This window comes from Lepidothrix coronata, unplaced genomic scaffold (genome assembly GCF_001604755.1).
Source record: "Lepidothrix coronata isolate B3197 unplaced genomic scaffold, Lepidothrix_coronata-1.0 Scaffold199, whole genome shotgun sequence".
In the NCBI taxonomy this organism is placed as follows: domain Eukaryota; kingdom Metazoa; phylum Chordata; class Aves; order Passeriformes; family Pipridae; genus Lepidothrix; species Lepidothrix coronata.
This window is the reverse complement of record NW_016690379.1, coordinates 72,574-96,647: the sequence shown is the minus strand read 5'-3', so window position 1 is coordinate 96,647 and position 24,074 is coordinate 72,574. Positions and strand designations below refer to the sequence as shown.

Below are 24,074 nucleotides of genomic sequence, written 5' to 3'. Positions count from 1 at the left end.
TCCCTGTGAGGGTGGGGAGGCCCTGGCACAGGTTGCCCAGAGAAGCTGTGGCTGCCCCATCCCTGGAAGTGCCCAAGGCCAGGTTGGACGGGGCTTGGAGCAACCTGGACTAGTGGAAGGGGTCCCTACCCATGGAAGGAGATGGAACCAGGTGACCTTTAAGGTCCCTTCCAACCCAAACCATTCTGTGATCCCTGTTGATGCCATCCTGAGGGACACCCAGCCAGGTCTGTGGCAAGGCCCTGGGCCCTGATAACACAACATTTCCCTCCTGTTCCCATATCACCCCCAATCCTCCCCTGCACCTGCCTGGCAGTCTTTAACCCACAACTCTTTCTTGCCTGCTGGCACTCGGCTGACCCATTGTGAGCTCCAGTTCAGTTACCAAAAGGAAAAAAAAAAAATAAAAAGAAATCCCTTTTTGTCATCTGCCATTTACATAATGAAGTAAGAACTCATTGCCTCTTCCCTTGTTTCTTCATCCAGGCTGGGTGTGCACCAGGCTCCTGGGAATGCTACTGCCACTTCCTCTGCTCCAAGCAAAACTTTTGCTGGAATTACAGGCAGCAGCTGGGAACTGGGGGAGGAAGGGAGGGATTAACAGCCTTGTGCTTTCACAGATCCCTCCAACACCTCAGCAAGGGCAAATGCAACCTGCTGCAGATTTGGACCTGCCCTTTGGATGATTTACAGGGCGAAGGCGCAGCGGGAGGGAGGCACGTTGGGTGCATTTGGGGCAGTTTCAGCAACGCTCTGTGCAATACTATGACTAGCCTGGGCATAAAATCCATTTGCCTAGTCTTCCCTGGTGATGGATATATGTTTGGTTATCAATAAATTAGTCACTCAGCAAAACTGTACAGAACAGCCCTGGCCCACAGGCAGTGGCACAAGATACACCTGCATTGCAAGAGGTGCACACTGGGGCTGCTGCTCTCAGTGGGAACCTTCTCTGGAGGTTGGCTGTGGGATTAAAGAGGTGATTTTGCCACCCCCATGCCCTCTAAGTCCACCTGACCATCCTTCCCGGGCACAGATAGTCCAAGAAGTTTTTTTAACTGCTCCTTTTTTTTTGTAGAATGAGCTTGGCTCTCTCCAGAGGGGTTGCAGGAACAACCAAACCAGCCTCGGAGCCAACAGCCCGGTGAACCAGCCTGGGGTTTGCACCAGTAGTGCCACTTTCATGTGACAACATGCCCCAGCTGGCAAACCCTGGCTCCCTGGGGGCAGCCTGCATCTGAAATGTTGGTGGGAGAATGTGTCTGCTCTGCTGGAGGACCTCGCCTGCATCAGTTTTGCTCAGCAGCGAAATCTTGGGGTGGGATAATCGTGGGCTTGTTATTTTGCTGCTGGGCTGGTGGACTTTGAGAAGCTGGAGTGAAATTTCTGTCCCTCTGTAGGGTGCCACTTTTGGACTGTGCATAATGATCACCGAAGTCACCTGTGACCCTGGAGACCAAGAGATTTCTGCCACCAAGGTGGGAGCTGTGCCATCCGAAATCCCTGACCTTCTGTACCCGTGCTCCAGGGACACACGGTGCAGATAAGTGTCCACCCACCTGAGGAGCGAGCCTGGAAGCAGAATTCCCTGAGCCTGGCAGGGGAAGGCCAGGACAATGATGGAGAAAGGTCTGGACAACTTCCTGAGTCACAGCTCTTCTACCAGAGCACCTTGTCCAGTGCCAGAAGCCCTGGGGTGTTCGGACCATGGGATGATGCCACTCAACTTCCCACAACTTCCCACATCCCAAGACCTCTGTGACAAGCCAGGAAGGGGCCCTCTCCAGGAATCACTTGGTAGCATTGGCTCCATGCTGGGGAAGCCCCTGAGCTTGGCATTTTAGGGATGCAACGCCCGTGATGGTCCCTCCTTTTGGTCACATCCTTCTTCCCGAATGAAAAATGACGCAGCGATGCCAAGAGTTCCCGCCTCTGTAGGTGAGGAAAACACCTGTGGGGGAGAGAGAGCTGGTCCCTTTCCCCTGCTCATTAATTCAGCAAATTACAAAGGGAAATACATGCCGGGAAAAGCAAGAAAAATCCCAAAAGTTAATCCAAGAGTTATTTCCTCCTGGTACCGGGATAAAAACGTGTTCTTCGGAGCTCTCCAGGTCAGACATCGTCGAGACAGGTGAACCCACACCAAAGAACAAGGTAAAACACTGATTTTTATCCTTTTGCTCTATGTGCTCGTGGGTATTTCCTTGTATTCCTATAACGTGTCTCTAAAATAGTTTTTTTCCTTAATAACCTTAATTTTCAGCGCTAGTAGAACTCGTGTTTGACTGCTGTTATTCCTGAGGGAAAGCGTTTTCCTTTGGGAATCAGAGTTTGGAACCTGCTGCTTTCAGTCACAGTTACCTCCTGCTGCTTCTGAGTTAGTAGACGTTTAAAAATTTAATGTATATCCATATTTATTTCCCTGATGAAATATTTTTCAGAAGAGCTATATCTATTTACGTGCAATTTTTTTTTTACTTGCATTTTATTTATTTTTCCTCGTTTTCTCTTGGGCTCTTCTGTTAAATATTTGATTTTGTTTGATTTTTTTTTTCTCTCTTGCTGATGAAGAGTAAAAAAGAAATGACTAAGAGATGCTACCCAGTGTGGTTTTTTTAATAGAGATGTACTTTACAGGTGCTATATAAAATGTTTATATTTTCATGTGCATCACAGTTGTGTTATTTAGCAAAGATAATGAGTCAGAGCTGTTTTCCTTGAGCAGGTCTCCCAGGCAGCTGAAATGAAGGGATCCCACTTGTTCCTCTGCCTCTTCTCCATGTGCTGCTGGGTGGATTTGATGCCCACAGCTGGGAACAAAATCCTGCACTTTGGAGCCTGCAGGGTTTCCATGAGCATGACTGAGATCAGGGCTGGTTTCACAGCAATTAAAGCCAATATTGTAAGTATTTCTCCAGGCTCTTGTGGAGCTGGGGAAGCTCTTTAGTTGGCAGCTCCCAGAGCCCCTCTGGAACCTTCCCCATCTCTGTGCTCTCCTTTGCAGCAAGCAAGAGACCCCATCCGGACCCTGAGCATCTTGTCCCATCCACACTCCCTGCACAAGGTTAACGTGAGTGTCCTTGGGTGGAAAGCCATTAAAGAATCCAAAAGCAGAGGAATGTGGTCTTGGGAGGTGCAATATGTTATAAATAAGCATTTTTCAGCTCTCTCACACCCTGAAGCGCTGGGTACTGGCCACTGCTTCAGGTCTCAGCCTCTAACACCCAGCTGCACAATCAGCTGTTTATTGTCTTGACTCTGTGAGATTTCCTGGGGATGGATCTCCTGGAAAAGCAGTCTAAAATAATTTCATATATATATATATTACCAGCATAAATCAAGCAGCACTGAAGAAGCTTTATATGAGTCAAAATGTCCCGCTGTGCTCAGCTACAACGTGCTTCCTCTCAGGGGTGGTTTATTCTAGAGAGGGGCTTGGTGGCTGCAGGTTTATAACCTTTAAAAAATGAAATTCGTTCTTTAAGTCTTCAGACAGGTGCTGCATCACCCATCACCTCTTCAACTTCTACGTGGACAAAGTTTTCAAGCACTGCAAGACGGAGGATTCGTACGTGAACCGAAAAATCAGCAGCATCGCCAACTCCTTCCTCAGCATGAAGAGGAAACTGGAGCAGTGTGTAAGTCTTGTCTCTTTGCTGCAGTTTAGTTCCATCTGTTAGTATTTGGCGTATAAACAAACCCAAGAGCTTTACAAAGTTCAAAGTCTTTATTTATACAAGTGGTTTCAACAAGAACACAAAGCAGCGTGATGTGAAGAGTGTTTTCTGGCCGCTGAGAAATTTCTCTGCTTGCCCACTCGCCAGCAAACAAACTCCCACGTTAGTCCTCAAGGACAATATTTATCTTGTCCCTGCATCTGTCAAGTAAACTGTTCTTAGCTGAAGTCTGATTCAGGGACCTGCAGCCTTTCCCACAGTTTCACAAGGTCTCAGTTCTATAATTTACAGCATAATTAGAAACCGAACTATTATTTTTAAGTGTAACGCCTCAAACTAATGAATTTATCTTATTTTTCCAGCATGAGCAAAATCAGTGCCTGTGTGGGCAGGAATCCACTGAGAAATTTAAGCAAATACTTGCAAACTACGAAGGGGTGAGTTGGTGCTCGAGTCTGGTGATTAACACAGATATTTAGATCCTCTTTACGTTGGTTCGTACTCATTATCTGTGCTCACAACTTCTTCCTTTATCCCATTTCAGCTGAATGTCACAAATGCAGCAATGAAATCCCTGGGTGAGCTGGACATCCTGTTAGACTGGATGGAGAAATCTCCTTAGGGAGCAGGAGGCATCAACAACCCACCACGGCCGGGGCTGGCGAAGCTGCTGGGACCTTGCACACCCCAGTGATGAGAGGGACAAAAATGCCCTGTATCAGTGCAGCTCCTCACTGATTCCAGCTGGGTTCAGTCAAACAGAGTGCTTTGCTAGCCAGGCACATCAGTCAAGGCACCAACAGAGTCTTCATTAAGATGGAAATAACGAGTTTGATTAAATCAGCGCTGCCCTCGCTTTGCTGGCTTCTATCAAAGGATGCTCCAAGGGAAAGAGCTCAAAGGGTTTCTCTTGCTGGCAGACATAAGCTGTGACCATGTAATAAAATTGTTGTTTAAGTTATAAATTTTCTGTGTAGGGAGTGTATATTCAGATAGGGAATGTGTATTCATGAGTGCTGAGTGCTGGCTGGAAGGACCCTGGTGCAGCTTAAACCTGGGCTCAGTCTCACAGGGCTGCTGCCACTGATGGATCTGGCTGAAACAAGGTGTGAGAAATGCTTCCAAGAATAGGTCCTAGAAGGTGTGTGAGGCCTTAAAGATCTGTCTTTCCTTTTGAGATGATGTTTTCTGCCTTATCAGTAAAAAAGTTTCTGCGCAAGATATGTGGTTGCTGAATAGAAAAAGGCTCCTGTGTGTGTTGTGCAATTTACTGACACTCAGTAGTGAGTTTTGTGGAAATTGGTTGCAATGACTGTAAGTAAACCCCACTCGAAACTGTGCTGAGTCTGTCAGAATTCTGAGGAATTATATGATTCTTGCTGGTGAAACTTTCTGAACTCACTGAGCAGTTGGGACTTTATGTCCCTGGTAGCAGCTTAGTCCTAGTATTTCAAGTGATCAAGTCTTGCTGCTGCATTCACCAGACATAAGACTTGAGTAAGACTAGAGGGTAAAGCTCTGATTTGGTGTGTTTTGCTCTAAAAGTCAACTAAGCTGAGCGAGGTGTCCCACAAGTCCTGCCTGCTGTGGTGCCATGGGCACAACCAGGGGGCTGTGTGCTCTCCCCTGGCTCTGAGCAGCTCTCATTGCTTCTGGTGTGAATCCTTCAGGCTTGCACAAGCCTCTTCCCAGCATCTCTGTTCCCATGGGACAGCCCCAAACTCTCCAGGTCTCCCTTTCCAGCCTCAGCAGCCAGGATGGATGGAGGGCTGGCTGTTCCCAGCTTGGGCAACCAACTACTAATGATGCTTCCTGGTGACACCAGGAATGCTTTAACTGCAGAAGAGGTTCTTCAGCAGGATTTTGTTCCCATAGAATAAGGTCCTTGTGCCCCCAAGGACAACTGAGTTCCTGCTTTGGTTTGATCTCCATCACAGGAGAACCCTGGTCAGACTTCTGGCATCAAATCAGATTTGGTGATTCACTTTCAAAGGAAAGGTCTCCCTGATTGCTCACTGTCCTTCCTCAGCTATTTGTTTAGGCCAAAGGGAAGCCTGCCAGGGCTTTGATTCTTGTAATTTGCTTTCTCATGGGTTTTTTTTTCAGTGACTCTCATTTGTCCAGGTGTCCGGGTGAATACATCCCTCCACGCTCTGAAAGGTGATATTTCAGCTCCATCACTCCTGAAACCAACCCTTTAAGACCCCACAGGTACAGCCCATACCATGATTCCCTGGTAAAGAATAACCACTGGGAATGATGCTGTGACACAGTGAGATACCACAGCTCACCACTGACCCCCGAAAATCAGCTGACACATTGGTGAAGAGTCAGGTGAGCTCCCTGTGGACCTTTCCATGGATTGTGGTGGGCTCTGGATCACAGCTTGAGTGAGGTGTGGGTTTTATTCCACGTCCTGAGCTTGTGCTGTCACAGTCCTCACTGCTGATCCTATTCCCTGCTCACAGCCTGTGCAGAGTGCTGCGTGCCCCAACCCACTCCTGCTTTGCTGCTTCCATCAAAACCAGGGATTTTACATTGCAAAGCACAGCAGCAGCCCAGGGCCGTTCCCCTTTGGAATTGAGGTGCCAGCTGGAAGCGTCAGCAGTGGGAAGGAGCAGGGGTCTCAGGCAGGCAGCTGCCAGGGCTGAGGGGTGCAGGCAGAGCCAGGATGCTCAACCCTTTCTCAGCCCCTGCTCCTCTCCTGGGAATTAAGCTCATCCCAGCTGCTCCCAGGGCGGTGTGGGAGCTGAGGGAAGGACGCCTTTGGGCAGGCTGAAGAGGAAGTGGATTCACAAAGGGAGAGCAAAAGGGGTTTTCTCCTCTCAGAAGTTTCCAAACCTTAGCGTTCTCCTGCCACTCTGACTGCTCACCCCCGGGGACACTTTCCAGCAGAGTCAGTCATTCACTTCCAGCAACTCCGGGCAGGCACAGACCTGTCCTGGCCCCTCCACACCTTTTCCAATATCCAAGCCCCTTCCCAGGGTACTGTAGAGGGGATGGAGCCCTGGAGAGGAGGTAGGTGAGCTGTAACCTGACCTTTGAGGTCCCAGCCTTGCTATGGGTAAGGTGATAATTATTGCACTGGGGATGTGAAAACACAAACGCTGTTGGGGCTGCTGCCCTCTGGGGAAGTCCGTGATTCAGGAATAATTTGTGTTTCATCCTTGGGGAAACTCAGTGTCTCTCGGGTAACAGCCATTTTCCAGCACCTCCCTGAGCTATGACACTGTTTTCATTTTTTTAAATGCAGCTAATACTTTACTGAACCAGAAATATTGTGTGGTTGTTACTGTAACACAGTCAGATCAGACCCTACCCAGGGTGATGCTTCCCAATCTTTATATTTTATGGTTTGGTCTCAGAGCTGCACTTCAGCAGCACAAGGTCAGGAATTTGAATTCCTGTGCAGTTTCTGCCCTGGCCCTGTCAAACCCCTCCACAGCCCTTCTCTTTTTCAGGTAAAGCACCAGCCTATCCCATTCCTGGCGTTCAGGGAAAATTGCTTCTCTGCTTCATCACTTCTTCATCATTGCTGCTTCCTACATTGCTTTATCTGTGGAATATTCAGCTTGTCCCACCCTTACTGTGTCTGTCTGGGTGTGATCTCCCCGTGCTCTCCCACGGATCGAGTTCCCTGGTCTGCTGAAAGCCACTGATATTCTTTATTGCTTGTGCATGAAAATACTTCAGACCATGTCTGGCCTGCAGGTGCTGCCCTCAGGTCGAGAAAGCTTAGAGGAATCAAAAGCATCAGATGCTGTTCTAAAGGGTTTTCCAGCTGCCTTTAAAAGAAAATGGGACTTTTTAAAAATGCCCTGTGAGAGCCCACTCTGTTGGAACTGTTGGTGGGATGATCCACTTGGTCTCCCAGTCCAACCTGCTCACTCAGACCCTGCACTTCCAGCCCAGCCCCACTTGGCATCAAACAATTCCTCCTAAATCACCGCTCGAAGCTGAATTTAAGCAAAAAAAAAAAAAAAAAAAGGTCAAGCTATAGCAAATCGTCGTAGCAATGAACAGTGTGTGTGCTTGCTGATGGCTTGGTGTGATCCTCAAGGTAGAGCCGGTCCCAGTCGCTGCCTCCTCTCAATCCCTGACCTTCAGACCTGCTCCTGGGAGGGGGACACGTCCAGGGCAGTGCTGGCCCCCCCGGAGCCACCCTGAGCGATGCTGCCCGAGGTGAAGAGGAAGGTGGAGTAGGCGAGGTCAGCATCCTCCTTGGAGCTCTGGGGAAGGACAGGAGGACACAGTTAGGTGGTTGGGGATGGCCAGCAGGGGAAAGGCAGCATTTTGTGGGCTGTGAGGGTCTCAGGATGACACAGGCAGAGTGGATGAGTGGGAGGATCCAGAGGGTCCCATCGGTGCTGGTATGAGCATCACTCCTCTGCTCGGCCCTGGGAAGGCCCCAAATGTTTGTTTGTTTGGGACTCCATGGCAAGCCTGTCCCTGTGGGTTGGCATCCAGCTCCCTGTCCTAAAGCTGCCAGGCTTTTCTGGTTTCCTGTTTCCTTTATTGCTCCAGTCCAGCTCTTGGCACTTACAACACCCACATCTCACCTGTGGGTAGGGACTTGGAAAAACACAGGTTTGCATCTGGCACCTTCAGCTACTGCCCAGTGCTGCCACTTGCCCATGACCTTCCCCAGAGGGAGGGGTGGGGGAGTAGATGGCAGGGAAAACTAGAGGCAGGGAAAGGCAGGGATCACAGGAACAAGTCACAGCCCTTGCAAGGGCAGAGCCCTCCCTGCCTACCTGTGCCCCCTGAACCACTGCCCACGTGTGGGAGGGTTGGAAGGTGGGATGTGCTCTGTTTTCTGGCCAGCTGCTTATCCCAGTGTTTCATCTCTATGGTAACAACCCCAACTTTCCTGATGCAACCTGGGGCTGACCTGGTTTACTGTTTGAAGCAAGGTGACTGCTGCTACTGTCTCCACTAGAACATGGAGTCAGGAAAGGGGTAAGGTCCTTCCCACAGAGGCTAATCTGCAGCAGGTGCTGGATCAGGTAAGATTGAGAGCACCTGGGTATAAATAAGGCCCCTGGAAGAAGGCAGCCCCTTTGGCAGAGACTGGAGGGCTGTGGCTGCATCTCCCAGGTCAGTGGCCTCTCTCCTGCCTCCTCTTACCCTTTTTGCCTTCTTTGCCTCGGCGGCACTTTCCGGGGTGTCCTTGGTGGTGATGAACTCTGCAGGGAGGCAAAGGGAGGTGTTAGGGAGGGGGGCAGTGGTGGGCAGGCGTTTCTGTGGCTTTTGTGGGGTCCTTCTGCAGACCCCTGACCCCGGGGGGGGCTGGAGCCAGCACCCTACCGTCCCCTCCGATGGCAGTCTCCTGGCTCTCCTTCACACAGGCGCTGTTGCTGGCAGTGTAATCCTTCACACTCTCAAAGTCTGACATGCTGATGTTCGTCCTGTAGCTCCCAATGGACACCAGGTCTGGTAAGAGAGGGGGAAACAAATAAATCCTCTTTTTAGGGCTGGTGTGAGCACATTGGCACCTGAACCCTCTGTGCCAGGCGATGCTGTGGGATACAAGGTGCAAAGCACACACAGGGGTGGGCTCTGTCTCAGCTGGGCACTCTGTCCTGGGTGTTGGAGCTCCAAGGATGGGCTCAGTGGGACCAGTAAGGTCCCTTCCCTGCCCCTCACATGGTGGGTAACCAGGAGAGCAGCTCAGCCCAGCAGAGACACAAAGGTGTTGCCTTCATCTTAATATTGCTGGTGTTTCTTGAGAGACAGGAAAGGCAGGGACTCACCAGATCTCTTCATCTGCCTGTATTTGACGATGGCAAAAGCTGTCACAATGATCAGGAGCAGGGCAGCAACAGGGCCCAGCACCAAAGGAAGAGTATTGGAGCCATGGCCTTGATCAGAGCTGGAATAGAGGGAAAGAGAGATCACTACAAATGATGTATTTGAAGGTCCAGCAGTCTAAACCTGTATGGGATTGTAATTCTGAGCGAGCCTGATGCAATTCACTTAATGAACTGGATCCTAATAAAATAAAAAAAAGCCAAATAAAAATCTAGTATAGAGGTTGTGCCAAAATAGCTGCATCAGCAGCTTGGTTATAAATGTGTGAAGGCAATTTCTCCAATATGAGCAGAAGTACTTTCAAGTAGTTGTTTTGTATCTGGAATATCTAATCATTCCCTTCTGGTACCATTTTCTTGACCTGCAGATTAATTTCAAGTCATCTTGCCCTTTGCTGTAACTTTTCCCTCTTCTTTTCCTCTGATGTTTTGAGCAAAGTTCTTTCAGGACAAGAACTTTTTTTGTTGCTGAACCACACACACGGTGCACAAACACAGTACCCACAATGGGTTAATATAAACCTCACAAGAATTATCAATGACAGAGAGAACCAACCTTGCTGGGGCAGCTCCACTTCGCACCCCAGATTCACTGTAGGCTCCTCCTCGGGGTCCAGGGCCAGGCTCAACATGGTTGGGGAACTCAGCCTGGCTGGGGGCATCAACATCCAGGAGCTCTGGGTTGTCCTTGGCATCCCTTCCTGTTGTATCCCAGGGAAGGAAGTGTGGTTAGTGAGCAGCAGCACGGAGATGGGGACACAAAAACCAGCTGGATGTGTTGGGTGGACGTGGAGCTGCTGTGGGTTTTGGCTCTGCATGAGGGGCTCTTTAAAATGGGGGTTTGAGATCTGAAATAATCTCGTTCCAAATAACTTACTTCAGAAATCTCAAGTAGACTCTCTCTGCCTACAAACTTTTGAAAAATTCTTGCATTGCTACGTTCTGCCTCTAATGTTTCCAGAAGGAGTTTTGAATACTTGCTTTGCTTTTATTTCTAGCTCCTTTACCCCCAAAGGCAATGAAATGAGGTTTTCACTTTGACCATCATCCACTTAGGATGGCTAAATATGGGATATCCAGTGCTCTGCTTTTTTCCCTGCTTCTAACAATATTCCTCCACGAGAAAAACCATCTTAATTCCAAAATAATGCACCAAAGCTGAGACTAAGCCCCCTGCTGTTGGTGTTAGTCTTTCCTCTCCTGCTGCACACTTGTTTCCTAAGATAAGAAGCTCCCTGGAGCAAGGTAAGTCTCTGAACTAGATCAGTTCTTCACCTGGTGAAGATGTGACAGATGTGGCTGAAACTAAATGATGCTACAAATTGTAACAGCAACAATTAGGAAGGGCAGGGGTAACAGTAAAACTGGTGTGGAAGGAAGTGAGATTTAGACTGGCGGGGACCAGGAAGCCAAAACCAACGAGTGGATGAAAACACTGATGGCAAGCTGTGCAGGATCAGGGCGATGTTGGCACCTGGCTGGGAGGCTGCCCGGGTGCACAGCACTTGTGTTTTGAGGTGCTGCAACCTAGTGGCTGCGGGGAGGACTTCCCTCGGCACAAGGCAGCGTGATCCACAGCCCGGGCGAGCAGGCAAACCTCTGCCTCGGGGCTCACCTGCGGTCACCGACAGCTTCACTGCCATGGTCTCCCCGAAGAGGCCGTTTTTCTTCACCACGCACCAGTACCACCCCGCGTCATCCTCCGTCACCGAGTCGAAGCTCAGGATAACTGTCCTGTTGGAAGTGCTGCAGGTTGTCTGTGGCCCCGACTGGCCAAGATCAGAAGCTGGCAACATGGAGCAGCCGCTGGGGCTCCACTTGCACCAGTACTTCTCGTAGGAGTAGTAGGCGCACGTGTAGGTGCAACTTAAATCGACCCGTGAGCCCACTTGTGCCTCCACTTCCTTCTCTCCTGTCAGTTGAGGTTTTCCTGCAAGGGCAGATGGAACATCAAGGCTGATGTTAGTGGTTGCAGTGCTGGGAATGGCAGCCAGCAGGTAGTGGTGCTGCTGCAGAGGGATCTTTGAGGGAAAGTGCTCCCTACATTCCTAAATTAATGCTCTTTGAGGGAAAGTGCTCCCTACATTGCTAAATTAATGCCAAGGATGCTCTTTATGCATCTCTGGGTGAAAGCTGGGGTTTTGTATTTGCAAGGCTTAAGAAACATTTGCAGGAGAAATTTTTGTGAGTGTTTTCTCATAAAACTGAAACCACGTGTTTCAGTTTTAGAGCCACTGAAGCGAGTTCAGGTTTGGACTTCGTGTCTCTTCCCAAAAAGCCGGGTTTGCTCGTTTGTGGTGCTCAGGAGGTTGTTTTGTACCCACTGAGCAGGCAGAGAACTGCCAAAGCACCACCTCGTACCTTCTATGACCTTCAGCTCAGCTGATGATTGCTGGTCCTTCGCTTCATTTGTTATGCACCAGTAATAGGCGTTGTCTGCCTCGCTCAGCTGGTTCAGGATGACGGTGACTGTCCCGTTATCCGGGTTCTCAAACATGGCCACTCTTCCCATATACTGTGGCCTCACATTGCCTGTGTTGTCTATGATCCAGTTATATCTGTTAGCTTCCCACTTGGCCCAGATCCTCGTTGAGGATTTCTTCAGAGGATCATAGAGGCATTCGAAGGTTGCTGAACTTCCAGTTTTCGCAGTTACCGTGGTCTTCAGCTGACGGAAGTTTTTGTCTGTCGATAAAAATGACACGAGCAGTTACAAACGTCTCACTTGTGTCCATGTGGCAAATCTTCCAAGAAAATAAAGATTATCAGATCAAGCAAAGCTCTTATGGCTAAAGCAAGGTTAGGCAAAGCTCAGGGGTGCAGCCAGCAGGAGACTGTCCTGGCACTGCCAGGAATTGATCCTAAAGAGTCTGTCAGGCCTTTCTTTTCCCCAAATTCACTGGCTGCTTATTGTCTTTGTGTACAGACATTTCAAAGCTCTTTTCCCCTTTGCTAGAGGAAGGGCAAGTCTTCTCCTTTCTACATTGGTCATACTGAGATTTAAGGAATCAAGACTTGAAGAGGCAGTTGGGAGATGGAATTTGCCTCCTGTTGTTTTGGGCTGGAGAAGATAGCCAGCCACTGCTGGGAAAGCTAAGTCTTGATACAAGCTTTATTAGTGGTGGTTTAGTGTATTATAGATGGGTAAATAAATAGGAAGAAGTATCTAGATGAAGAATAGGATAATAGCAGCCTGCAAAGGGAAATTAAAGTTCTTGTTAAATAAAGTGAGACTGCTAGCAATGCTAGCAGATGAAGTCTAAAATGCACTGGGAATATCTTACCCTCATAGATAAACACGTCCAGTTCCTTGGATTTTCCATTTTTCCCATATTCACCGGCCCCACAGCGGTACAAGCCTGAGTCTTCCCAGTCCATCTGAGTCATCATGATGTTGACTGAGTCTGCAGACAGCTCGTAGCTCAGCAGAACTCGCCCTCTGAAATCCTCATCAATGACACCGTTTTGGTTATCGATGATGTCGTGGCAATCTTCCCCCTCCATCTTGCACAGGTATTTCCTCCAAGTGGAAAATTCCGACCCGAAGCTGCAGATCACGGTCCAGGTGCTGTGCAGCTTCACGTAGAATTGCTCAGCTGCCTCGGGTACAGGTGGATCTGTGCATACAGAGACGTGGTCAGGGCCTGCTGCCCGTGGAATGAAAGCTGCTGTTTGCTGAAAGCAGGGAGCCCCTTGAGCTCTCAGACGCTGGACAGGAGATCTGTGGAGCTTTATTTAAAAGGGGAGGGGGGGAATGTAAGAGAAAACAATATTTTAAGAAGCCCCAAAGCTGTAATTACCTTGGGAAACACTCAGAGTGACTTCGTAGGAGAGCCCTCTGCCATTGTCACCAACACCACACAGGTAAGTGCCCGCGTCCGTCGCCGCAAGCGAGGAGATGTTGATCTGGAAGTTTTCTGCCTCTGGGTAGTCAGTGAGGGAGATCCTGCCCTTGAAGCTCGAGGACACGTAGCCACCGGTGGAGGTGACAGTCCCACAGCTCCTGCCCGACTGCCTGCACCAGTATTTCCTGTCGTGTCTGTTCACAGAGGTGGGGGGGTAGAAGCATTTCACGGTCGCCGACCCGCCGACCACGCCGTACACCTGCCGCGGCCCGAACACGGGGCTCAGGACTGCAAGAGGAAAACGTGCTGGCTGTAAATGTCACCTCTGCCACCCACCTCAGGTGTCCCAGGGCGAGTGTGGCCCCGGGGCTGCTCAGCACTGATGATCCCGTGGCAGTGGTGGGCACTGGTGAGGTGAAGCTGCTCCCCGAAGGTGCCACCACAAGAGCTGTGCCCCAGGCCAGTCACACTTACTTGTTGCCTTGGGGAGGTGTCTGCTTTTTGCAGATCCAGCTGGGAGGAGGGCAAGGAGGAAGATGAGTGCTAGCAAAGCCATTTTTCTTGCATTCCCTGGAAAAGACACAGAAGCTGGTGAGTAACTGCACTCGCAAAATTTAACTTAGTCATCTAAATCTTTTTTGCTTGGAGGATATGAGGGTGGTGGCTACTTGAAGGAGAGAGAAATACGGTTTTTAATTGCTTTTGTCAAGGAATTTAATGGGAAAGAGGAAGCTGATAACTCTGTTCTTGCCCGCAGGTCTCTTCATTTTTGGTTTTCAGTACATGTGCAATGATGGTGATGGATTACTCCAAGTACCAGACCTGGGAGAGGTCCAAAGCCTCGCTTTTCAGAGCAGATAGGATGGTATCAGCAGGGATCATAGAATGGTTGGGGTTGGAAGGGACCTTAAAGGTCATCTTGTTCCATCTCCTGCCATGGGCAGGGACACCTTCCACCATCCCAGGTTGCTCCAAGCCCTGGCCTTGGACACTTCAGGGATGGGGCAGTCACAGCTTCTCTGGGTAAAATGTTCCAGTGCCTCACCACACTCATTGTAAAACTTTCTTCCTTCTGTCACAGAGCAGAATTCCTGACTGAAGCCTGGTTTTAATTCCTGCTCTTTGTTTCCCTGGTCTCTTCAAGGACATTTGAAAGAGAAAACCAGTAATATTTTCACCTCTCCTTTTTTTCCCCTTTTCCTCTGCTCCAGCTTAGTGAGCTGCAGGGATTTACCTCAGCCCTGCTCCTCCAAGAATCAGACTTGAACCAAGTAAAGCCCTGTCCCACCTGTCCAACCTACTGCGCCCAAATTAACCCTGGGCCAGGACCCAGTGACAGGCAATAACAAACCAAGCTACATCTCTTGAAATACATCCATAATCTTCAGGGTGAATATTTCTGACCTTTTTTTGTTTTTGAACAGAGTGATGGCTCGGAGGAAACCAAGGCTCTTAATTGACTCAACTGTTTCCTTTGGCCTGAGCTGCCTGTGCTGTTGGACAGTGCCCAGTGCAGTGGTGGGAATGTGCATTTCCCGAGCACGGCTCTTGATCTCCCTGCCTATTCCAAGTTCATAGAATACACTGAGCTGGAAGAGACCCATAAGAGATGATGAGAGGTGCCAAGGCAAATCTTTATAAACAATCAGAGGAATTTGATTTCAGGGCATCGAGTGACACTCTTTTATTAAGGGTAATTCCCGGTAGAAGGAAAAGGGTTTTATTTCCCTGTTAAGATGAAAGGTTCTGTTGTGCCTTCTTCCTTGTATTGTGATTCCCACTTGCTCAATGGCTACTTGTCCATGGCTAATAATTAACTCACTGAGCATGAAAAATGCTCTTTCATACATATCCCAGCAGTAGCCAGCAAGATAAACACGACATATTCTGCAGAAAGCAAACAATATGGCACAAAGAGGGCCTTGATATTTGCCCCTGGCTAACTAGCAATTCCTCTGGCTGATGGTCACCTCACTGCCCTCCAGCCCTCTCTCTCTGTGGTGCAAGTATGATCCCAGCTCAGCCTTCCCATTTTGGTGACATTTGAGTAATCTCTTATTCTGGTTTCTTCTCTGAAAAAAAATCAACTATTTTTGGGTTACAGGCCCAAATGTTGTTTCATCAGGTAGGGAAGGCTTACCAAGATCTCTTTTTTGGAACAAAGATATGGCTGTCTCCAGAGAGGTGTGCAGGAGTGGTGGCACCAGGGTCTTCATAAGCATGTTGGAGCAGGAAGGAATTTTTGCCTCTCTGTCTCTGGGGACACATGTGCACTTTTGTCTACCAAAACCAATGGTTCCTGTGTTCTTGCACAACCAGCATCTGTGGCTCTGAGTTGCCTCCAGTCCTGTTTTCTCAGATGCTGTTCAAACCTTCCCCCGCTCACCTGAAGGAATGGTGAAAACTCCCAGGTAGGGCAGGTCTGAGCAGGCACAGCCACTTTGTTACGTAAAAACCTGCTCTGAACCTCCACTGGATGGCTGGAAACCCCCTCCCTGCCTCCAGTGCTGTGTGGCACAAGGACAGTGACATTCCTAACCCACAGAAGGGGTGTCACGAGCTTTGCTGGTCACTCTGTGAGGAGCAAGTGCTGCTCGAGCTGCTGGAGGAGAATTTCATGGAGCTGCTGGTGAAAGAGCTCTTGTTCCTTATGGCTTTCAAAGGATGTTGGCTGAAGAGCACAAGGTCCAAACCTCAGAGCTCCAGGGAGGAGAAAAGCCTGCTGAGCCCATGTGAAAGGGAGTGCAGGTAAGTGGCTTGTGTTGGTGCTTCTGCAGATGGAAGGGGAGATGTGCTCTAAACCTCTCTGGGCATCCACTGAGTGATAAAGACATTCTAATGCTGTGTGTAAAGCTCTGGGGAGGTCAGAGCCTCCCTCAAACCCCATGGTCAGTCCCTCTTTCTTAGATAGACATGCCTTCAGTGTGTCTGTCCACAGAAAGTGGCTGCTGATGCCTTTGCAGGCAGCAGGAGGCTGATCAGCAGTAGATGTGGTAGGAGACCTCTCTGTCTGTGTTTCCTAATCTACTGTGTGTGGATTTTTCTGGTTCAGCACCACAGGATTGACCTGGGTTGGGACCATCACCTTCCCTTCCAGCACTGTTGTTTGCCTGCACTTTGATATTTCCCAGGTTTTCCTCTCCAAGCGCTCTCTGACCAGTTTGGCTCTTCCAAACCTCAGCCATGACAAGACCTTCCCTGCATTTCTCTTGTGCTTTCGGGAATCTCTCAGTCCTAGGGAGAAACATCTTCAGATTTATAATGATTGGGAAGAGATCAGGGCCTGATCCCCGAGTTATGCAAAGGTGACCAAGCAGCTGCTCTGGCTGGGTATGAAATACCAGAGTCCAGTTCCCAAATTCTGCTGACTCAGCTGCACCAGGAGCATGCCAGCTCCTCAGAGCTCCTGATGGAAGTTGCCAGGGATCAGCACAGTCCAATCCATTAGCTATTAACTATTGCTCTTAATAATGACCAGTGTCAAGGCCGTGCAGTGGGATGGACAAAACATGAGGATTTTGTCGTGCCATTTGTCATTCCAGCCTGGGAGCTGGAATGTTTGCTGTTATTCAAATAGTTGAAGAAATAATAACATGTAGGTAATATATATATTCCCATATAGGTAATACTTCCCCTCCTTGAAATCCTTTTAAAGCAAGACCAGCATTAGGGGTTGTACTGTGAGGAGGAGCACTGGCATTTGTGCTAGGGGTGATTTATGGAGGTGCTGAAGACCTCTTTGCTCCCAAAAAAGGGCACAGCAAGAGATTTCTTCCTGCACAGGACTGGGTTATCCACATCTTTACTTTGCTCATCAAGGTCACTGCATGTATTACCTTACTGTGAGTTTTGTTTGCTGTAGTGGGATGGGGAAAAGCCACCATTTCGCCCCATTTTCATGGAGTTAAGAATGAGGAATCAGCTCTCAGATAAAAGATCAAGCTGACCTAAACACATGCAGAAAATAAACATTTCAAGTTGCAAATGCAGAAAATAAACATTTCAAGTCGCAAACTCCTTCACAATATGGAAAAGATAAATAGGAGGTGCTCCTTCTGTCATACAGTGAGCAGAAAAACCTGGGCAGAACTTATTGAAGGTTATCAAGATATATTAAGAAATCAGCAGTTTTTAGGAATTTCTGCAGTGTTTGTGACCCTCCCAGCTAAGATTGTTTGTCAGTTAAACACTGCCCTGCATGAGCAATATATTCCAGAGAAGAAATGTAACAGAACAATCAGACATCCCTCATGGCAGTGACTGAAATCTCAGCTGAGATTGTGCTGCTGGCCTGATTTTATGTTCCTTTAAGCTGTTAGATTCATCAACATGTGACCTAATTTTATATTCCTTTATGGTGTTAGGTACTCCATGCACCAACTTGTTGCTTTTCAGATAAGAGTGTCATGGTTCATGTGTTTCTTGGGCTGGAAAGTGAAACCAACTTTGACACTATTAAACTATTCTGTAGTTGAATTATATTCAATTATTTAATTTATTTAATTGTTAACATTTAATTATTTAATTATGATTTAATTTAAGTATTTAATTATAGTTTAACATGAAACTATTCTATAGTTTAATTCTACTCCTGCTGCAGGGAGCAGGAACATCCCATGGCCCAACTCACTGTACAGCCCCTGGATGGGTGGACAGTGCCAGTGCAGGACTCATTAACACTTAGGAGCTGATATTTCTCTGTGCTTCAGATGGAATGTATTAAATCCTGTATGAATGTTTTCTTTGCAGAGTGAGAACTCAGGTGTGCAGAAACCCACACCTTCACTGTTGGTCTGAGTGTGAAAGGACTCTCTGATTTCAGTTTTAGGACGCTGTGCCCAGACCATTCTCTTATTTATCTTCCTGGTAACTGTACAAGCTTGAGAGCTCCTCAGAGCTCCTTTAGGACATAACTGCACCAATTCTCCTCTTAAATTTCAAAATTTGCCTCTTGTAATTCAAAAGACCGTAATGACCTTAGGCTGAGTAGCAAAGCTTTAGGTTGCTGCAGTAATATTTACTAACATTTGTTATTTTCTAGGTTAATACTTAATGCAAATATTGTAATGACAGTTATCCTTTTTTTTTTAAATTTTTTTCCAGAAAGGAAAGATTAAAAAAACTACTGCAGAGAAGAAAACATAACTGTCATAACCCTGTTCCTGTGCTTTTGAGCTTCTTTCACAAGAAATCAGCCTCCCACCACTGAGACCTGCTGCTTCCCTACACGTGTGAGGAAGGGCCCTCAAAGGCGGCTCCAGACTCTTGCTCTTCTCCTTCCCCACCTCAAAGAGGTAGTAAGAAAGATTTTGCATTTCCAAAAGACAAAGAAGCAGCACTACTTACACCTGAAGTTCCTTCTGCAGGAGTTTTGTGCCTCTTGCTTTTTCTTTCGGGCTGACCACTCTTAGTCCGCTGGTGACCCCGGGACCTTCTGTGAGTGTCCTGCCTCCCTGTCCCAGCAGGACGAGGGCTCTGGCAGTGCCAGGCTGGTTTAAATACTCCTTTAGCCCTGCATTTCCACCTGTTGTGCCTTAAAGGAATAGCATCCAAAAGCTCTGGCAGGTGAGCAGCACCCCACGTGAGAGCCGGGGAGCCAATGCCCGGCCCAGCTCTGCTGTCACTCCAAGGGTGCACCCTCTGATTTGCCCCCTGATTGCACCCCCCCATTGCACAACAGCCACCCCGAGGGGGGGTGGGCTCCCAGGAATGGTCCAGGGCACCTCTGCCTCCTTTAGGAAGGAGTCTCCACGGGGTCAAGTCCGTGGAGTACCTTTCAGCCAGATTTTTGCTTGGACAGGAGCCAGGCAGCCGTGGTTTGAGGATGGTGCCTGTGCCTGGCACAAAGGCACTGGGGAGCCTTAGGGGGGGTCTAATTTTGAGCTCCCTCCTCTTTGTTGGCATTGCAGCATCACCCTTGAGCTGTGACTGTGTTTCCCATTGCTCTGGGCAGGTGAGCCCCTTGCTGCAAGGACTGGACACATCCAGGTGGGTTTTTTCCTGAGGTATTGCACATTTTTTTGGAAAGCAGTGTCCCTAAGAAGACCCTGATTGGCCATCCCAGTAGAGCAGGTCTGTCTGACTTCCCTGCTCTCCAGCCTCTCTGCCTCCCCCCAGCCTGGTGGGAAGAACAGGAGTCTGGGTGAACAAAGTTGGTCTTGTCTGTGCAGACCAATAACATTGCAAGCTCTTTAAAATCAGAAATAATTAACAGGAGCTTTGCTGCCATCTCCCACCTCATTTCTTTGCTCTCCTGCTGTGGGCGTGTCAGGAGCCCAAATATAAATTCCCTGCGAGGTGTGGGGTTGTCAGAAATGGGGGAAAAAAGTAAAAGTAATGAAAACGAAAGTATTTGTACTACATGGGATGAATCATTAACCTGCTTTACCTTTACCTGTACTAACAATACAAAAGCAGTAGTTCCTTCTGACTGGGGGGGGTCACACGGGGCTTTCCTCATCTGCTCTCAGTGAAAGCTGATGAGTTTGAACAGGATGGCAGCTCCAGCTGTTCCTGCTGTGCCTGGGAGCAGCAGGATCCTGACCTGGAGTTGGGATCTTTAAGAAATTTCTCAGATCCTAAAGCCAGCCTTGGAAGCACCTTTGATTTAGGTCAGGGTGTCAAGCTCCTTTCTTGCTATGAATGTGCAGCTTCAGAGGTGAGGAAGGAGCTTCAGAGGTGAGGAAGGAGCTTCAGAGGTGAGGAAGGGGCTTCAGAGGTGAGGAAGGGGCTTCAGAGGTGAGGAAGGGGCTTCAGAGGTGAGGAAGGCTGTTGCTGTGCTTCCACAGGGTGATCTGGCAGGGATCTTGGATTGAGAGAACAGCCACCACCTCTCCTGGATGGCAACAAACACTGATCCCTTGCAAGCTGTGTCCTTCCCACCAGAGCTGCTTCCCTGGACATTCCAAACATTCCCTAAATAATGTTGGCATTACTTTTTTTTCTTCTTGGCCACAGAGCTGTGATTGCTTGGCCACAGTGGACACAGGTGTGTTTGCTTTCCTGTACCTGCCAGGCATCTCTCCCTTGGGATCCCCCCGGGAAGGGACTTTGGGAGCGGAAAGTGGGAGTCTGGGAGTGGAAATGGGGGAGTTTGGGAGTGAAAAGGGAGAGTTTGGGAGTGGAAATAGGGAATTTGGGAGTGGAAATGGGGGAGTTTGGGAGTGAAAAGGGAGAGTTTGGGAGTGGAAATAGGGAATTTGGGAGTGGAATGGGAGAATTTGGGAGTGAAAAGGGATGGTGGAAAACCATCCCGTCTCCATCCCTCAGTTAGCATGGAGATGTGTTTAAAGACCAGGAGAAAGGTGGAATGGCCACGGGCAGAGGAAATTCGGGCAGAAACCAGCCGTGGGCACCTCGAATTTCTGGTGCATTTGAGGGAGGAAAAGTCAGTCCGAGCTGAAGGAACAATTCCTTTAACCAAACCACCCTTAAGGCTTCCAGTAAAACAGCTCTGTTGCCTCATGTAAATACATTTCCTTGCTTTAACACACGAGGAAACGTTTTCTTGCCAAGTCACAGGTTCCAAAGCATTTTGGCATCTCCAGAAAACAAACAACCTGCGGATTGCTTTTATTGGGGGGAGAGGGGGGGCAAAGCCCAGTTTGCAGCCCGACACACACAGAGCCTGAGAGCTACAAACCAGGGGGGTTTGTAGCTGGGGCTGGGCTGGGCTGGTTTGGTTTTGAACCTGTGGACGGTTCTGCAGAGGGGGGGTGAAGGGGAAACAGCACTTGGGGACGTGGGTGTCTGATAAACCGAAATCAGATGTGGTTTGTGTGTTGCAAAATGACTCGGTGGCTCAGGGGTTTTTTTTAAACAAAACCAGAAAATGCTTATTTTTTGAGCAACCTGGGCTAGTGGAAGGTGTCCCTGCCCATGGCAGGGGGGTGGAATGAGATGAGCTTTAAGGTCCCTTCCAACCCAAACCTGTCTGTGATTCTCTGATTTTTTTGACTCAAACTGAGCAACCCTGAGGGTCCTTCCCTTCCATTACTTTTCCCTTGGGATTCTCTGCCTCTGCAAGTCAGAGCTGCCCACAAAGAGCGAGGTTAGAGGTGCTTTCTTTTATTCTCTGTGCTGCAAAACACATAGCAAGTGCCATTTGGGATTCAGGGCATTTGGGTTCTGAGCAGGGCAGGGAGCAAAGAGGGGTTCTGGGTGCCTGGCAGTTCAGAGCCTTGGTTTTCCATGGGGAAAATTCCCAGCTCGTGTGCACGGGGGCTTTCACAAAAGGTTCTGGCTCAATTCTTCATCAGTCACCTTGAAAAGCATTTTTTCCCCGTAAGGTAGCTGGAAAACAACAAAACACAAGAAAAGCTGTGATCTGCTGTTGCCTCTCTGTGCAATATTTTTGCAGGTGATTTCACGGGTGTTTCTGTTTTTACGCCAAACTTGGTATTTTAATTGGGTCTGGTATTTTAGGGAGTCCTGAGAATAGAAAGGTGGAAAAACCTGGCTCAGAGGGGAACTTCTGGAGTCAACCTCCTGCTGAGATTAAGAGGAGAATTATCCCAAGCTTTACCTCAAATCAGATATCTGAGAACAAAAGGCACAATTAACAAATATTGGTTTTTGTTCTCACTTTTAGAGGTTTTTCACAGAAGGTTGATTGTTTATTTTCAAGGGTTTAGGGGAGATGTACTATTTTCTTCCCATTATTTATACTTAGGACCCCTTTTGGCTCTCAGTGCATGAGAATCTGAATGAGAATATGAAATGAGAATGTGAAATCCCACCAACAAATTTTTGAACCATTATTTCAATATTTTCTTTTAGTGGAGAACTTTTCACTGATACAAATTTCCACAGAATAGAGGTTTCTAAAAGACTTTCTCAGGTGTTTTCTACATGAGCTCCTCTCTAAAGAGCATTAACATTCTGAGACAGACCCACTGTACTTATATTTTACTAGAAGAGAGAGACTCTTACATATAAGTTGGTGCTCCTGAATCTTCCAAGGATAGCATAGATTTTCCTGCACAGTAAGACAGAAAAGAATGATATTGTTCCAACACAGTGAACAATAATCACTCCTGTGGAATACTGGAAAAGTTGATAAGCAATCAGATTTCACTGAAACAAGCAGGAAGAGCGATAACAGGTTTACTACATGTAAGCAAAAATCATAATCAACCCCTATAATAAATTTATGAACTTTATATAGGGTTTAATCTGACTCTTTTGAAATCTATGGCTTAAAATTTCTTGGTGAGGAGCAAAGGCAGTAGTTTGGCAGCAGAACACAAGTCCTGGACTGTGGATTGTAAGCCCTGGACTGCAAATCTCTCCTGTGGAGGTGTTTTACTTACTAAGCCACGAGTTCTTTGCTTAAAATTTGGTTTTATTCTCTTCTAACCAGGGAGATGACACAGTGCCAGATCCAGAAAACACCCACCTACATTTGCCAGAGTCCATCTTGCATTCCTGAACTTTTCCTGGACTTGAGGTTTCCTCCACTGTTTGCTCTTTTGCAGGACTCGGACCAGCCTGAGCCGTCGCTGCCTCCAGGCTTCCAGTGATGCTTCTTTCTCCTCCTTTAAAACAAAAACACGTGGATGCACTGGAGGGAACACTGGAGGGAACATGTCCAGCATGCCACACACCAGACTAGGGCCATTATTTCCCAGTTTCATTCTTGTGAAAAATCTATTTCCTCTCACTCCTGTCATCACTGAAGGTTTTCCACCCCCAAATTTATCTCTACAGACATAACATGTTCTAGAATAAGATATATGCAAGTATTTTTTTAAAAAATAAGTCATTAGAAGGGATTTTTTGGCCTGTCTCTGTCAGTTTTGCACTGAATGAGCTGGATTTGGCCCCAGGAGCTGCTCAGACCACACAGGTCTTTATACCTGCTCTTTATACCTCAGGATTTCCGAGCACTGGAGGTGCCATAAATCTTCTACACACAAAAATCCGACCTTGCTTTCAGCAGGGCTTCAGGATTTCCATTTCCTTCATTTGCTTTTTGGTTAAACATGTTTAAAAACAAACAAACAAAAAAAAAGCCAAACAACTTCTGGAGGACTTTGCTTGCTTGCAGTTCCAGCTGAGCTTTCAGGCTGCGCCGGCCACAGAACGGCCACGTGTCCCCAGAGGTGGAAACATTCCATGGGTCAGACTCCAATTCTGGGAAACCACAAGCCAAAGGCCTTGCAAAACAACCCCTGCAGCCCAAAAGGTGTTGCTTGGCCAACTTACCCATCTTCTTTTGGAGTTTTATTTTGAGCAGGGCGAGAACAGTGACAGAGATGCAAATCAGCAAAGCCAGAGCTGGGAGCACAGCTGGGAGCAGACGGGATTCACCTGATGAACTGGGAAAGATGAATCACCAGAATTAAACAGAATTTTGGTTCTCCTATGTAGGCTGTTGGTTTTACCCCAGAGAGTATAAAGGAGCTATAAACTCTGACTGAATCAAAGAACAGTCAGCAAAGTCGAGGTGAAATCATTTGCTCTGGAGTTTGTCTTAGGAGGAAGTAATTTCTACATCTGCCTCTGCTCTGCTGCCTGGGTTTGTGCTGAATTAGCCCCTCCAAAAGGAAAACAAGCTGTTTTCATGATATGGATTCACAAGCAAGGTCTGTACATCCTTTTTGTGAGTTGTTACAGCCCCTGATGTTGCTGGAAGGTGTCTACAAACCATCTCCTTGCAAAAATGATATATGTGCTATCAGAGCTCCCCAGGCTTTGCCAGGAATGGTGGAAAATCTGAGCCTTTATATGAGATTTGCATG

At 48.0% G+C, this 24,074-nt stretch overlaps 2 protein-coding genes across 5 annotated transcripts; one reads left to right on the top strand and one right to left on the bottom strand.

The window, feature by feature from the left end:
• The first annotated feature begins 98 nt into the window (after positions 1-98).
• LOC108505819 (interleukin-20-like) lies at positions 99-4,609 on the top strand. 2 transcript variants are annotated; one of them, XM_017832168.1, is made up of 6 exons: positions 99-1,938; positions 2,726-2,902; positions 3,005-3,070; positions 3,486-3,638; positions 4,040-4,114; positions 4,222-4,609. In XM_017832168.1, the coding sequence occupies exons 2-6, from the start codon at positions 2,744-2,746 to the stop codon at positions 4,297-4,299; spliced, it is 531 nt and encodes a 176-aa protein (XP_017687657.1). In that variant the 5' UTR covers positions 99-1,938; positions 2,726-2,743; the 3' UTR covers positions 4,300-4,609. The 2 variants fall into 2 exon arrangements, with proteins under 2 accessions (XP_017687657.1, XP_017687656.1); XM_017832167.1 differs by having other exon boundaries at positions 99-2,154.
• Positions 4,610-5,767: 1,158 nt separating this feature from the next.
• Positions 5,768-18,879, bottom strand: PIGR (polymeric immunoglobulin receptor). 3 transcript variants are annotated; one of them, XM_017832165.1, is made up of 12 exons: positions 18,679-18,879; positions 17,169-17,279; positions 13,807-13,902; positions 13,288-13,620; positions 12,772-13,104; positions 11,849-12,172; positions 11,103-11,417; positions 10,044-10,191; positions 9,431-9,549; positions 8,985-9,110; positions 8,805-8,863; positions 5,768-7,906 (listed from the first exon to the last, which is right to left on the bottom strand). In XM_017832165.1, exons 3-12 carry the CDS (start codon positions 13,886-13,888, stop codon positions 7,781-7,783), a joined length of 1,965 nt encoding a protein of 654 aa, XP_017687654.1. In that variant the 5' UTR covers positions 13,889-13,902; positions 17,169-17,279; positions 18,679-18,879; the 3' UTR covers positions 5,768-7,780. The 3 variants fall into 3 exon arrangements, with proteins under 3 accessions (XP_017687654.1, XP_017687653.1, XP_017687655.1); XM_017832164.1 differs by lacking the exon at positions 17,169-17,279; XM_017832166.1 differs by lacking the exon at positions 17,169-17,279 and having other exon boundaries at positions 10,044-10,188.
• Positions 18,880-24,074: the final 5,195 nt, after the last annotated feature.

Bases quoted from the DNA above. Each gene is read 5' to 3' on its own strand.
- LOC108505819 (XM_017832168.1), top strand. From the start codon at position 2,744: ATGAAGGGATCCCACTTGTTCCTCTGCCTCTTCTCCATGTGCTGCTGG. The intron at 3,071-3,485 runs GTGAGTGTCCTT...TCGTTCTTTAAG, and splicing joins ACTCCCTGCACAAGGTTAAC to TCTTCAGACAGGTGCTGCAT. The intron at 4,115-4,221 runs GTGAGTTGGTGC...ATCCCATTTCAG, and splicing joins TACTTGCAAACTACGAAGGG to CTGAATGTCACAAATGCAGC.
- PIGR (XM_017832165.1), bottom strand. From the start codon at position 13,888: ATGGCTTTGCTAGCACTCATCTTCCTCCTTGCCCTCCTCCCAGCTGGA. The intron at 9,111-9,430 runs GTGAGTCCCTGC...CTCTCTTACCAG, and splicing joins CAGGCAGATGAAGAGATCTG to ACCTGGTGTCCATTGGGAGC. The intron at 7,907-8,804 runs GTAAGAGGAGGC...GTCCTTCCCCAG, and splicing joins AGGCAAAGAAGGCAAAAAGG to AGCTCCAAGGAGGATGCTGA.